Below are 15,708 nucleotides of genomic sequence, written 5' to 3'. Positions count from 1 at the left end.
TTCTTTCCTATTATCATTCCTTTTATTCCAAAACTGATTAATTACAGATTTCAACTTTTCAAATGCAACATCTGGAAACTCAGGACATTCACAGCATCTTGCTAAGGCATCATGCCAAGGAAACAGATGATCTGGATTCACGGGGATCTGCTCTGTGGAGGAGAAATTAAAAACAAGCAAAAAAGTAACCATATCTCAACTTTTCTTTTAAATAAAATGTTTTGTTTTCATTCTTCTTGGTGCACTGTGGACTGCTCTTGACTCCTTTCTTCACCATTCATTTCAGTTCTTAGGCTTTTCGTCCTTTTCCTGGAACTAATGTGCTGTTCTGAAAGAAAAAAGAAACAAACCTCCAATGACTGACACTGCACTTGCTAATTGGTGGCCACAGAGGCCAGGGCCTCCCCCACCACTCACACGGAACATCATGATGTGTGGTGCTACGCATGTACACATTTACGCCCCTTCATGTCTCACCAGTGAATGGGAGACAGCTTGCTCATAACTGAAGCTGATACTGATTTAAAATCAATGAAGCAAACCTGATGACACTAAGAAAGGGAAGAGGAAATTCCAGGCACACCTCTCACAGCACAAGGCCAAAGATGGCAAGCTTCAACCAGAAAAATGGAGAACAGAGTCTAAAGAAGGCTCATCTCCAGACCCCACACCTGCCAACCAAAACTTGGCCTTTCTAGATAGAGCTTGAAGAGGACATCCTGACCCACCTCCTGCCAGGTGGCTGTGCACACCAACACCAGCCTCAGCACTTAGCTCCAACATATAGTGGCTCCTGAAAATGGTGCTGCTGGGGTCTGACTAAGTGGAGAGAAAGCAATCTGCTACCTGAGCTATACGCTCCGCCCCCACTTCAGTTATCTTATACGTAGGGTCTCACACTTTTGCCCAGGCTGGCCTCAGTCTGTGACCTTCCTACTTTACAGACATGAACCACCACAGTTGTGATAAGGGTCTCACTTTTTTTTTTTTTTGGGGGGGGGGGGTTTGGTCGTGGGGCTTGAACTCTGGGCCTGGGCGCTATCCCTGAGCTCTTCAACTCAAGGCAAGTACTCTACCACTTGAGCTACAGCGCCACTTCCAGTTTTCTGGTGGTTAACTGGAAATAAGAGTTTCATGGACTTTCCTGTCCAGGCTGGCTTTGAACTGCAGTCCTCAGATCTCAGCCTCCTGAGTAGCTAGGATTCCATGCATGAGCTACTGGCATCTGGCTCTCACTAACTTTTTACCTGAGCTTGTTACCTGAGCTAGTCTTGAACTGTGTCCTACCTCCTGATTAGCTGAAATGACAGATGTGAACCATGAACCACTACATCCAATTTCAAAAGAATTTTTTTTTTTGGGTCGGTCATGGGGCTTGAACTCTGGGCTTGGGCACTGTCCCTGCACTCTTCAGCTCAAGGCGAGCACTCTACCGCTTGAGCCACAACGCCACTTCCGGTTTTCTAGTGGTTTATTGGAGATAAGAGTCTCACTGACTTTCCTGCCCGGGCTGGTATTGAACCGTGATCCTCAGATTTCAGCCTCCTGAGTAGCTAGGATTATAGGTGTGAGCCACCAGTGTCCGGCTAAGAAAAAAAAATGTTTTAATGAGTCAGTTTCCCTATGTATATGTAGCCCAGGCTGGTCTCAAATTTGTGATCTTCCTGCATCAGCCTCTTGAGTTCTGAAATTACAGACATGCACCACCAAGCTTGGCCCCCATAGAACAACTTTCAGAGAAGAACCTCTCTATCATTTTATTCCCTCTTTCTCTGTGCTAATGCACTCTAAGAAGTGATGGGAAAGAAATGACAATGGCCGTCGACAGACTGCAAGCAGAGAGGAGACAGCAACAAGTTTGTATGTGGCAAGCAGAAGCAGGGTACAGACACACCCAGCACCATTAGCAAGCAGCTAGACCCTGTGGTGAAGACTAGGGTGATAATGTTAGTCTGGTAGAATGGCAGGCTCCCAGCCAACAAAAACAAAAACAAAAACAAAAACAAACAAAAAACCCAGTTCCTAGGAGCATGCACAGGCATGGGAACTAACCCTGAGGGCTAAAAGCAAGTGCTTCTAATTCCTTGCCAGCATTCAAAGGTTCCTGGAAACACTCAATATGCATGTTTAGAAATGTTCATGGAGAGATGATAGCATGAGTATGGATTGTGAACAACTGAGGGGCAGCAGTCCATGGCCAGGAAGTTCTGTCCTACATCATGTCTGCTCAAACCATTGTGTGCTTTCAGCTCAGAAGCACTCAGCCACAGAAGCACACAGGCTTCAGCCTCACAAGTCCCAAATGTCCAAATGATCAACAATATAATATAAGGCTGACTAAAGTTCAAAGGGAAAAAAAAAACTAAGCCAGAGTAGAGTGAAAGAATACATAGCAGAAAGGGCTAGTTGTGAAGGCAAATCTCAGACAGAGGACCTTAATTTAGGATAAAATCAATAGGGTTCAGTCAGAGTATCAGAGTGGGGAGGGACGGCCTATAAAAAGGGCACCAGAGGCTTTTGGAGTGTAGAGGTAGTCTATTTGATTGAAGGGGCAATTATAAGACTGTACTTTTTATTATATGTAAATTGACCTCATTTAAATCTGAAAACAACAACCAAGTGCAGTCTCTATGTGGAGGCTAGGTGACCCGGCATAAGCACTCACATCAGTGAAAAGCCCTTGATGGCTATTTTCACAGGATTAACACTAAGACGGCTCTGGCAGGAAAAGCCATTTCCAAGGCAAGGGGTAAGACATGACTTGAAATTCAAATATTCCCTTCCCCTCTGGTGGACTGGGCTGGCATCGGCCAACCCTGCCACAAAAGCCAAAGCCAGCCAAAGACTTTGGTAAATAAAGTTTTTGTTGTTTGTGTTGCTGGTCTTGGAGCTTGAACTCTAGGCCTAGGCACTGTCCCTGAGCTTCTTTTGCTCAAGGCTAGCATTTTACCACTTGAGCCACAGCTCCAGTGGCTCACGCCTGTAATCCTAGCTACTCAGGAGGCTGCTCAGGTTCAAAACCAGCCCAAACAGCAAAGTCTGTGACACTCTTATCTGCAAAAAACCACTCAGAAAACAGGAAGTGGTGCTGTGTCTCAAGACTAGCTTTGAGCTGAAGAGCTAAGGGACAGTGTCCAGGCCCAGAGTTCAAGCCCCACAACCGACAAAAAAAACTCATGACTTTCCTGCCTGGTCTAGTTTCGAACCGTGATCCTCAGATGTCAGCCTCCTAAGTAGCTAGGATTACAGACATGAGCCACCAGCACCTGGCTCTAAAAAAAAAAAAAAAAAAAAAATGTGTGCGCATGTGCACACATGCACGCACACACACAAATATATATTGGGGGACAGGGGGGGAAGTCTTTCTTTTTTGGTACTGGGGATTGAACCCAGGATGCTGCGTTTGCTAGGCAAGCACTTTGCCACTGAGCTACATCCCAGCCCATAAAGTTTTATTAGAACGCAGCCATACTCACTTGTTTACATGGGTCTATGGCTGATTTCACATCTTGGAGCTAGAGTCCTGTCTGGCCCTCAGAACCTAAAATATCATCAGGCTCTTCCCAGAAACCTCTTGTTGACCCTAGCTTATAGCAGCAAATCATGAGGTAGCAGGTAAGCAGTGACTGGCCCCTGAGGGGGAAGACATTATTGCACACAAGATAGTCTTGGGCCCTCTGGAGCTCTAGGAAGCCGGATTATGCTGCTAACTTTCAGCTGTGGCCATCAGCCCTTCATATTTAACTCACATGGCTTAGCCTAAACACACTAATACACAGAAAGGCCTAGAAGCCATGACAAGGTGTGCCAGGATTTGCCATGGGATCACCATTTATCAAATGCAAGAAGTCTAAGGATGGACTCCCTGCTCTCCTACAAATAGAGAGCTGTTATATAGAGACCACCCCCCTTGAGATATTAGTGAGGATAGTCTTAGACAGTCAAGGCCACGACAGAGTTGCCATATCGCAAAGGGCAGCTAGGCTGCTCAAGAAGCTTTGGCCTTGGTCCAGACACAGCTGCAATCCATCAGGTTGGAAAATGACACCACAATTAGGCTTTGGCATAGGAAGGGAGGAGGAATGAGTGGGCTGAAATTCCACTGACATGCATGAGGTGGGCAGGATGGGAAAGGGCGCCTGCTCCTGGGTGAGCCCGCCCTTCATCTTTACCGTAGTGTCCTATATTTTGCCAATCTACTGCTCTGCTCTGCAGCGATCCTGCCAAAGGAAAGAGTGTTTGAGAATCAAGAAAGGACAGCAAGAAGAGAAATAAAGCTGAGGAGAGAAATGGCAAAACCCAACCAGAGCTTCCATCAGAGCCACTGATTTTCCCCAGACAGAAATGGCTCCAGCACTTGAAAAGGTTTTTACAAGGTAGGTGTAGAAGTGGGCAGAGAAAGGAGTGGGAATAAAACCTCATTGATCCTTTTGGAATTCTGGGTCTCATTCCCTGGGATTCCAGATTTCAGGTGAGGAACTCCTGCTAAGCAGGATTCTAAAGAAAATTATTGCTATCCCTAACCCCTTGATTTTGTTCATCTTGTGGGCAACTTCCAGAAGAGAGAGGCTGGCAGGAAACGGCCTTCTGGCTCCCTGGGGCTGAGCCTGGTGGCTGCAAGGGAACAAGGTTCTGTTCTGGAAAAATAGCTGAGTCCCTGGCTCTTTCCAAACCCAACAGCCAAGTAAAGGTCATTCAAGGAGTACAAGGGTGAAGCAGAGATGCTGCTGCACCAACTGGAGCTCTGGTGGGACCCAGATTATTACAGGAGAAGTCTGTGCTGGACCCCTTGGTGAAACACTCTGAAAGCTCACAATGGAGCTAGGTAAAAACGAGACCTTTGCTTCTCCCACAGGTTAATGGTCTTCCTGAGGTCTCCAGGATCTGACTGACCTAATTGGCAGCCATGTTGGGAGGCATGCTGTTGAGTCATAACCCTCCAAGAGAAGGCCTGGAGGGAGAAAGCAGGGCATATCTAGAAATGATTTCTTCCAAAGGTGAAAGCAACTCTGACCTTTTCTTATTGGCCTTCGCATGGTAGAAAATCACCCAGGTTCTAATAAAGCCAAATCAATGAGTAACACCTATGTGACATTTAAATCTGCCTCCAAGTTTGTTCTGAAAGCCCAGCCGCCAGCTATCACATTAGGAGCTGACCATTTATTTGTGTGACTCTTAGGCTGTCTGCTTCCCAGGGCAGAGCTCGGGGCTCCTGGGCAGAAGGTCTCTGCTGGGGGCCTCTGCAAAACTCTCACAGATTCTGCACCTACACATGGGAAGAAAAGCTCTGGACACCATCAGGGGTCACAGGGGCATCATTCTAAGGGGCCTGGAGGAGGGTAGGGTTGGATCCTCTGTGGCAGCAGAAAAGGGAATTTTTATACAGACAGCCTTCCAGCTTGTATCCTAACCCACTTTTACCTCTCATTCTAATGTGCAGGGACAATAATTAGTGTGCTTTTCACACATCTGCAGCTAACCATGTGGGCTCAGTCCTGGTTTAAAACATCTTATGTCTTCCATGTCGGGCTGGATTAAAGCATCAGCCTTGTTCTAAGGACATAGTCCTGCCATAAAACCTTGGTCTCCAAGCTGGGCTAACACACCCTGGAGCCCCCGCTCACCCTCAGCCTTACCTCTTGACTGCCTGCTGGGCCAGCATCCGATTGCCAGCCAGGAACGTCACACTGCCAAGGATGGCCAGGTACTTCAGGGTCTGGAACATGTTGAGCTGAGTCCAGTAGACATACATGAGCCCCAGCATGGCTACAAGAAAAGGTGTCATGACATCCAGGTAAGTAAAACAGCGACAATGCCTTGGGACAGGGGAGCTAGGAACAAGGCCTGCTGGGTCATGACAAGGTCTGCATGTATAGACTAGCTTGCTTTATCTCTTTTACCTGATGCCAGAAAATAGATGACTCAAATGTATTTGTCTCTTAGCCTATCCAACTTGAAATCCAAGAATAAGAATCAGACTTCAGCTACTTTATCTTGATCCAGTGTTCTATTTACATTTATCTCTCTGCTTTTTATGTTACTTTTTTTAATTTGGCAGTTCTGAGTTTTTAACTCAGGGCCTCATGCTTGCCTAGCCAGCACCTGGCCCATATCTGCAGTCCTTATTTTTGAGCCTGGTCTTACTTTCTGACTGGGCATGCGCCTGAACTGTGATCTGCCTATTTTAGTGTTCCTATCATAGCTGGGATGACAGGTGGTTGTGTGCCACCACACCCAAAATCTCATGAACTTTTCTGCCCGTGATCCTCCCAATCTCACCTTCTCGCATAGTTTAGAGGACCGGCACTTGCCATTGTGTCCAACTATGGGTTTAGAAGGAATCTCACAAATTTTTGTGGTCAGGCTGGTCTTGAACCATGATCTATCTTTCTCAGCCTCACAAGTAGTGAGGATTATGAGAATGAGTAACTTGCATACAATTCATTTCTTTGTCTTTTTAATGTAGATGTGTTTTTGTTTTGTTTCATGTAAAACTTTACTGTATTTGAAATTATTTTTTTCTTTTGCCTCACATATGCCAAGCAAAGGCTCTGCCACTGAGCTACATACTCAACCCCTTTTATTTCAAATTCCTAATGAAAAGCATTCAGGATATAAATAGATAAGCATCTTCTTTTTCATTACAATGATGTTAAAAGCTGGGTGCTGTTGGCTCACACCTATAATCCTAGCTACTCAGGAGGCTGAGATCTGAGGATAGATCATGGTTCAAAGCCAGTCCAGGAAGGAAATTGAGATTCTTCTCTCCAATTAACCACCAGTAAACCAGAAGTGGTGCTTTGGCTCGAAGTGGTAGAGTGCTAGCCTTGAGCATTAAAGCTCAGAGACAGCACCCAGACTCTGAGTTCAAGTCCCATGACCACCACCAACAACAAAAAACGTTAACGATAATTTGCTACTATGAGTAGGAATGAAGCAAGAAGGACTGAGGAGAAAGGAGTAGCAAAAGTGTTTGGTGACAGCACTGACAGCCTAGTGGTTCTGGCCCAGGTCCTGCTATCACCAGCCATCTAATTTACGATTCCAAATTCTCTCACCTCCCAGGGGTAATTATGCCTTGTACACCCCCACTAGAGTTGCAAAGAGAACCAAAAAGCATGCACAATAAGCATACTGACAAGAAAAGTCAGGGCTACACTAATTTATATTCAGGTCTTGCACAGTTTAACCCATGAGAGCTATCACTCAAGTCCAATAACTTATTTGGAGAGAAAGGTCATACAGTCAGTTTTCGCCAGAAGGATGATAGATGAACTACAGAAGGATGATGGATGAACTACAGTAGGGTTGCTTAACCAGTTTTGAGGTCACGGACACTGAAAATCTGATCAAAGCTATGGACTTTCTCTTTCCACAGGAAAAAAAGGCACACCTTTGCTTGGAGTATAAGGACTTCACCTAAGGGTCCTTCCAAAAGGTACAGAGGTAATGACTCCTGGAATTACCAAGTACAGTGACATCTCAGTGAACTGCAAGGCAACACTGATCCAGTAGGGTCAAAGCCTCAGAAATGCTCGACTGGTTTACTATTGAGGCTGTTTTAGCCCAAAGTTCCCAGTTATCAATGCAGGATAGTGTATCTGTCTATGGAAGGGACTGTTTTCTATTACTGTCCAGATAGAGTCAGCAGCAAACATGAAGATCAATACAGTGGAGAAAAGATAACCTTTGGAAAATGCACTAATACTCTTCATTGAGGAAGATGGCTCAGTGTAAAGATATGCTAAGTGAGTAATCTCTGGAAGCAAACGGGGCTATTAAGTGAGGGTAAATAGCCTGCCAACAGCCTCCTAGTACAACGAGGCTCAATATAATGACAGCTGTTCTAAGCTGATGAGCCAAACAGGTTTATCATCATATTAACTGTCCTAAAAGGCCAGGAGGAAGAGGGAAATGTTATGCTATTAAGTCATTACAGTTAATAGGTTATGGGTCTACTTAAAATGGCTTTTGTGCAGGCAGGCAAAATGTCAGAGGAGGTTAAACAGAATTAGCGGTCTGGGGCACTTACCAGCATGTCCCAGGTGAAAGATAATTGTGCTAGGAGCAAAAGTCAAGTTGGAGACATTGGCACCAATCCGGATCCACTGCATGATGGGAAGAAATAAATTAAGAAGACATTAGAACTTGAAAGAGAGACAATACACACCCTGCCAAGGCTAAGCCAATGAACAGCACCAGGCCTTTAATGTTCATGCATACTGGAAAGCCAGAATTTTTCCAAGTGACAGCCATCCTAATATAAGCCCTCAGGGAAAAGTGTTCCCTTTTTTCCTTAGAAAGGCAGCTTGACACTACCCTCCAACAGGCATGGGTTCTGAACTTGAACATCATTTTTAATGATGGCAAACTCTTCTATTTTAAAACAGGTGCAGCCATGGAGCTGAAAGGTCAAAGACTGCTTTTATGAGGAAGGATCTGACACTTGAACTACATTTTCTCATAACAGAGACACACAGGTAGCTGGCAGTTGCCTGCTTTCACTGCAGGTTCTTTGCTTCCTGAAATGCCAGTCACTTAAGTATGAGACAGATCTGCTTTCTGAAAGTTTGTGCTATGCTTTCTAAAGCCCCACCAACACTTCTATTGTCAAAGTCAACCAATGAAGTAGGAACAAAGGCAACTTTCTGAAAATAAGAAAGACCTAGTGACTTTTTCTCAAAATTCTCTGAACTTCGAGGATTTGTAATTAATGTTTATAATTTTAAAAGATATATATATATATATATATATATATATATATACACATATATATATACACACACACACACATATATATATGTATGTATATAGAAAGAGAGAGAGAGAAACACCAAATTACTTGGTTAAAAAATACACTCACAGGGCTGGGAAGGTGGCTCAATGGTAGAGTGCTTGCCTTGCATGCATGAGGCCCTGGGTTTGATTCCTCAGCACCACATAAGCAGAAAAAAAAGCCAGAAGTGGCACTGTGGCTCAAGTGGTAGAGCGCTAGCCTTGAGCTGAAGAGTTGAGGGACAGCACCCAGGCCCAGAGTTCAGACCCACGACTGGACCCAAAAAAACAAAAATACACTCACAGGGGCTGGGAAGGTGGCTCAGTAGTAGAGTGCTTGCCGTGCATGCATGAGGCCCTGGGTTCGATTCCTCACCACCACATAAGCAAAAAGAAAAAAGCCGGAAGTGGCGCTGCGGCTCAAGTGGTAGAGGGCTAGCCTTGAGCTGAAGAGCTGAGGGACAGCGCCCAGGCCCAGAGTTCAGGCCCCAAGACTGGACCCAAAACAAAACAAAACAAAACAAAATACACTCACAGCACAGTAGAACACAAAAGCTAAAAATTTTCCATCCACTATTTAAAATGTCTTATTGGAGATAACCAAAATTAATGTAATTATGAACAATTTCCACGAACATCACATTAAACACATGACCCTACTCCCTGCTTCCTTCCCTCCAAAGTAGACCTTGGGGTATGGACTTTCCTGCCCTGCTGACGAGCCGCACACCATTCCATCATTGATAGACTCATTAACACTCGCTGTTAGGAGGATTTCATGTGGATTTGTGCTATCAGAGCTGCTGTCGGTTGTCCCAGCCAGCAGCACTGGGCCTTGCTTTGTTCGTACTCCCTCCCATCTGAATGCTCCTGTAGAGCATCACAGACCACACACTTCTGTCACTTTTAGTGGCTACCAGGAACTTTCTCATGCCCCTTGTTAATGGACCAGTTTACTTGGCGCTCCCCCATCATGGGGAATTTCGGACACTCTACAATTTTTTGACCATCAGTTCAGGTCACAGCTGCTGAACCTCTCTGGAGCCAGGCTGAGGCCAGAGCACAAAGCCTCCTTTGAAAAGGCTACATCTGCTGGGTCTGGCGCCAGACACACACTGGCCATGCTAATTACAGCAACTCACCAGAGCAAAGAGCAGGAGCAAGGGCGAGAGGATCAGGGCTGTAAAGGTGTTGGACACCACCGTGGGGGGCCTCTTCTCAGGCTCTCGGAACAGGTGCTGCCGGGAGAAGACACATCAGGAAGACTTCAGGACGTGCCGCAGGGGCTGCCCTGTATGCCAGGGAGGAGGAAATGCTCTCAGAGGCAGCACCACCTGACAACAAAAGGCTATTTGGCCTTATGCCGCTTGTCAATACCGGTTTCTGACCAAAGGTCTCCCTTCCCAAGGATACCTTGGTGGTCCTAGCTACTGCTTGGCCAACTTTTCTAGCTTAAACTCATTGTCATTCGGAGGCTGACACCCATTAAGTGGCAGGCATCTGAGTTGCAGCAAAGAGGGTGGCCAGGGCTAGAGATGGCTTGGGTAATCATCTGAGGCAGGGCTCAACTTCAGAGAGCTTCTAGGTTCCTAGGTCAAATGTTGAAGCCTTGCTTCCAATATAGATGGCATCAACCCCAAACTCCTCCTCCCCTTTAGCCACAACTCCAAGGATGCCCTAAACAAACTTTGCTCCTTACTCTTTCTGCCTAATTTCCAGAGTTAAAACCACAAGTCTGGGCAAGCATTTCTCAGCTATTGTTTTGCTGTTGTTTTGTTTTTCTCGCTGAGCAATTTGAGAAGTTCATATAGCCAGGGTAAAGGAACAGAAGCAGTCACTGATGGACTGGGTAGTCAGAGACTGTTTAGGCCCAGATGGATTTTTTTTGTATGGCTGTGAGATGAGGGCAAAGCACTTTACGTTTACCACTCCTTGTCTCAGCTTCCAGCTTAGAGGTGGAGGTGGGAAGGCATGGTCTTCCTGTGAGGACTATATGCAGTAGCGCTCTTTGATTCTGCTTTATGAGCTGCAACACACTGTTCACACTGAACCAACCTCCCTCCCCCCTCCCTTCCTTGTTCTAGTATTGGGACCTGAACTCAGGGTCTCATACTCCTTGCTTAGCTTTTTCTACTCAAGGCTGGTGCTCTACCAGTGGAGCCACAACTCTATTTCTGGCTTTTTGCTGGTTAGAGATACACGTCTTAGGGATTTTTTTCTATTTGTTTGTTTTTAAGATTTGTCCTGCAGGAAGTAGAGCTGTGGTTTGATTAGCAGAGTGCTAGCCTTGAGCACAAAGTGGCTCTGGGACAGCATCCAGGCCCTGAGTTCAAGCTCCACACCAACAAAAAAATAAATTAAAAAAAAAATTTGTCCTGTAGGCTAAAGGTTTGCTTCCCTCCCCCACAGCCCCCACTTCTCCTCTGGGTTAGTAGATTAGGCCTTTGGGATATACCTGGATCTCCTCTTTGGGGGTAAAAAGGTTCTGGGACAGAACAGTGGAGGGAGCTTCTTCTTCAGGGAACTTGATGACCACATCAGCCTGAAAAGCAAGAACAGTCTTTAGAGGCCCAAGGCAGAGAAGGGAGTGAAAAGCCTTGTTAAGATGATAGTCCCTGACTTTCATCTAGGGCCATAACTGAAAAAGCTCTAAGGAGTCCAATCACTTTGGATCCATTAGGTGACAAATTGAGGCAGTAAAAATTTCAAGAACAAAATAAGTACTTGTTGAAAGTGCTTTTTAGAGCACGGGTTCCAATTTTCTACCAGTATGGAAGAAAAAGGCCCACATAACTACTTAATACAAAAATCCTCACTGGTACACTGGCAGTTACAGCTGTAATCAGAAAGTGCTTGGTGTCCCTGGGAAGTGCAATTTAGTCACATTAAAAAAAGAAAGAAAGGAAAATGCACTCTTGCTCAAAAGTAGCCTGAAGAGAAGAAAAGAAGGCTTGAACACAACAGGAACAGAAGCAGCTGCCCTTTGTCCTGCAGGAGGACCAGCCCCAACCTGAGGCCTCAACCTGCTTCTACCACCTCTCCACTCTATTACCTACTTCTCTCTATCCAGCTCATGGCTTCAACAGTCCTGACAGCCCATAGCCCCCACATACCATTCTGAGAAGTCCTGGCCCTTGCTTAACCCCTTGCTCACAGGCCTGAGCCACAGCTTTTGGCATCATATCCATCAAAAATGAGGCATGCAGAGGAAGAGCAGTATGTAAGGTGTAACCCCTTACAAAATGATGATTTTTGGCTTATTAGCATTTTGTACATTCTACAGTTCACTATCCTAAACCACCACTCTCAGCAATTACCAGAACTCCGTATCCCAGCCTTATCTCTATGAGGCTACACCAGATCTTAAAGGCCAGGCTCTCATCCACAGTGCACAAAGTCTCCTTCAGTATAACAGTGACAGAAATTCACAGTACTAGACTCACAAGGTTAAGTTTACATTTCATTCATTAATCAATATTTATCAGGCCTCTACCATGTGCCAAGTCAGGTATGATTTAGAGATAGGATCCATTGCCTTGCCTCAGGGGAAGAGCCCTATGTCCCTGAAAGGAGCCTTTTGTGTCTGACCACAGCACATACCACATTCCAGAGAATTGGGTTCTTCAAAGTAGCATCACCGATGATTAAGTAGAGAGTGTAGATGCCCGAGGCAGAGTCAAACTCGATTTTTCTTTCAGAGGTGTCCAGTTCAAACTTATACACATTCTTGTTGTCTGGCTCAGCAACAAATACTACTTCCTGACCAGTCTTCTGGTTATGGAGTCGGACGAATGTCTAGATGTAACAATAATACAATCTGATCATTTCCAAACTCTCTGTGGGCCCAACACGGAAGCAACCAGACAGACTGTGAGCTCTTTCGTTACTGTGAGCACTAGGATCTGCCAGATTTGCCCTGAGAGTGGAAGGCGTGGCTACTCCACCCTAGCTCCAGCTCAAAGTCAACTTCTTGGTGGTATCAGGAAAGAAATGTGAACTAGGGGTCCTGCCAACTCTCTACAATTTAGAAGCATTCATGAATGCCCAGTTTGTGGATGATTTAAGCTCTTTGCTATTGCTGAAGTTTCTTCTTTCTGCCAGTCTTTTGGCCACTTCACTGCCCAATTAACTTCTTCACCAGAGGGTGAAAAGAAGGGAAATGAGGTGGAACTGGAAGAGGCCCATGTTCAATTTCCCAGTGGCCCCTAGCTAAAGATTTAGTAGAAGAGGCTTAGGTGTCAAAAGCCAGGCAGAGTTCTAATGGAGCAGAGCAACCCAGTGTCATGGAGCAAGGCCAGCTGTAAGACAGCAGTCTGGCTACCATACTTATTTATTACTGAGCAGGTTACTTAACCTCCTTAAGCCATGATTTCTTCCCCTTTAAGGGTGAAGATTAACTTTTACATATGGTAGAACTGCTCTGCAATAATGTATGCAGCCCAGCGCCAGTGGCTCACACCTGTTATCATAGCTACTCAGGGGGCTGAGATCTGAGGATCACGGTTCAAAGCCAGCCTGGGAAAGTCTGTGAGACTCTTATCTCCAATTAACCACCAGAAAATGGGAAGTGGTGCTGTGGCTTGAGCTGAAGAGCTAAGGGACAGGCCCAGGCCCAGAGTTCAAGCCCCACAACCATCACCACCACCACCAACAAAAAATAATAACATATGCAAAGCTATATAGAGCCTGGTTATATGCTAGCTAGTTAACAAATAGTAGCTAATAATATTCTGTAATAATGAAACTCTCTAATGGCACAAGAAACTAAAGTTTCTGTATATCAGGACTACAGCCAAACTTAGTATCCATTCAGAGCTTTTCTTTGATTCAAGAGAGGTAGGTTAGTTCCAATTTATCAATCATAAGCACAAGCCATGGTCACACTGCTAATGTTAGATGTACAGGAAAAGTGTAACTACATATACTTGGGCAACAAAAAAAGATCAAAGTATTTAGGGACAGTAGCCTGGAGATGTGGAAATCTCCAAAACAGTCCTGGCTGGAAACGGGACTGAGAAGCCCCGGTGTCTGGTTTTCTCCTCTATCAGTTAAGTGGTTGCTGAGCTCATCTGCAAAGTACCTAAGAGGGCTCTGAGCCATGGTTTCAAAAACAAATTTGGAATTCAGTTAAAAGTTTAATTAAAAGCAAAGTCATAGCGCCGGTGGCTCACGCCTGTAATCCTAGCTACTCAGGAGGCTAAGATCTGAGGATCGCGGTTCAAAGCCAGCCCGGGCAGGAGAGACTGTGAGACTCCTATCTCCAATAAACCACCAGAAAACCGGAAGTGGCGCTATAGCTCAAGTGGTAGAGCGCTCGCCTTGAGCTGAAGAGCAGAGGGACAGCGCCCAGGCCCAGAGTTCAAGCCCCACGACCGACAAAAAAAAAAAAGCAAAGTCATATTTCATCACAATTTTTCCCTGCCCTGACCCAAATCCCCTTGGGTTTTTCTGTTTTTTGTTTTTTTTTCAGTCTGAAATCTGGGCCTGGGCGCTGTCTCTCAGCTCTTCAGCTCAAGGCTAGTGCTCTACCACTTGAGCCACAACACCACCTCCGGCTTTTTCTACTTATGTGGTGCTGAGGAATCAAATCCAGGGCTTCATGCGTGCAAGGCAAGCACTCTACCACTGAGCCACCTTCCCAGCCTTAGTCTTGTTTTTTTTTTAAAAATATGGAACGCTTCACAAATTTGCATGTCATCCTTGCACAGGGGCCATGCTCATCTTCTTTGTATCATTCCAATTTTAGTGTATGTGCTGCCGAAGCGAGCACTAGTCTTGGGTTTTGATATGTACTTCAGGCTGGACCTGAACTCCCAAGTGCTAGAATTACAAGCATAGAACAACACACTGAATTTTTTTTCTTTGTATTTTTTTTCCTGGTGTTATTTGGTTGGCAAAGTCTTTCTGGGAGAGAAGAAAAATGCTAAGAGGTTCTGAAGTGCTTAAAGGTCAGTTAGCCAAGGCTAAGTGTCCTGATTGAATATGAGAGGAAGAGGGAGAGGACCAGAGAACTCCTGGAAATGTGGTGCTAAGAGTTAGTAAGTGTTTGAAAACCCGGGATAGCAGTGCTAGACACAAGAAGAAACAGAACTTAGGGCTGGGAATGTGGCTTAGCAGTAGAGTGCTTGCCTAGCATGCATGAAGCCCTGGGTTCAATTCCTCAGTACCACATAAATAGAAAAGGCCAGAAGTGGCACTGTGGCTCAAGTGATAGAGTGCTAGCCTTGAGCAAAAGAAGTTCAGGGACTGTGCCAAGGCCCCGAGTTCAAGCCCCAGGACTAGCAAAAAAATAAAAAAACAAAAAACAAAAGAAACAGAACGATGAATGTCTGTGGGTAAACCCACTAATGATGTGGTCTTGCTCTGAAGCTAGCTGCTTCTTAGCACAAAGGCCTGTTGGCTCTTGCTAAAGATCAGTGTGGGGTACCTAAACCAAGCTGGCTAGCTTGCACATTCTTAGTTTTTCAGCCTTCAAAGTATTTATCTGAACCTTCCTTTATACAGTACTTGACCTTTTGTGTAGAGTAAAACAAGAGCAGCTTTTCTCAATCAAGTGGAATGATGGGTGAGAGGCAGGGGAACGTGTCTGAGTGCAAGGGGCCATGTTAGGATCCTGGGAAAACAGGAGAAAATCTTTTAAACAATTCTGTTTTCATGGTAGAGTGCATGTGTACTGGGCTCAATCTCTAGTACAAAAAAATTCTTTTTTCATTCTATGCATTAAAGAATCAAAGCCTACTGCTTGTATAATTCCGTATATAACGTATACATTTAAAGGGCTGCTTTTCAGAGCCCCAGAACAGAAAGTCTACTTTGGCTAGAACAACAGCAACAAAAAAATGGTTTGGGTCTTCTGCCTACTTTTCCTTTTACCAAAGTTATTCCAATACACTCCTTTAGTTTTCTTTAAAAAAAAAAAAAAAAAAAAGGCTC

The 15,708-nt window shown here is 45.1% G+C and overlaps 1 protein-coding gene and 1 non-coding gene across 3 annotated transcripts in view; both read right to left on the bottom strand.

The window, feature by feature from the left end:
- The window catches only part of Rpn2 (ribophorin II), a 54,261-nt gene continuing 38,553 nt past the window's right edge, over positions 1-15,708 (bottom strand). Inside the window, exons 12-18 of one of the 2 annotated variants that reach the window (XM_070007265.1) lie at positions 12,376-12,570; positions 11,231-11,317; positions 9,918-10,013; positions 8,033-8,108; positions 5,637-5,766; positions 4,173-4,220; positions 1-328 (exon numbers count right to left, since the gene is read on the bottom strand). In XM_070007265.1, coding sequence (XP_069863366.1) covers positions 316-328; positions 4,173-4,220; positions 5,637-5,766; positions 8,033-8,108; positions 9,918-10,013; positions 11,231-11,317; positions 12,376-12,570 — 645 coding nt within the window. In that variant the 3' untranslated portion in view covers positions 1-315. The remainder of the gene's footprint in view (positions 329-4,172; positions 4,221-5,636; positions 5,767-8,032; positions 8,109-9,917; positions 10,014-11,230; positions 11,318-12,375; positions 12,571-15,708) is intronic. The other variant, XM_070007266.1, reaches the window with a different exon arrangement.
- Positions 14,439-14,545, bottom strand: LOC138817422 (U6 spliceosomal RNA). The gene has a single exon (XR_011368867.1). It is a non-coding gene; the product is annotated as a U6 spliceosomal RNA (small nuclear RNA).

Source organism: Dipodomys merriami, unplaced genomic scaffold (genome assembly GCF_024711535.1).
Source record: "Dipodomys merriami isolate MVZ:Mamm:240054 unplaced genomic scaffold, mDipMer1.0.p SCAF_7, whole genome shotgun sequence".
NCBI classification, from domain to species: domain Eukaryota; kingdom Metazoa; phylum Chordata; class Mammalia; order Rodentia; family Heteromyidae; genus Dipodomys; species Dipodomys merriami.
Note: the sequence above shows the minus strand (reverse complement) of the source record. Positions and strands in the feature narration are given on the sequence as shown.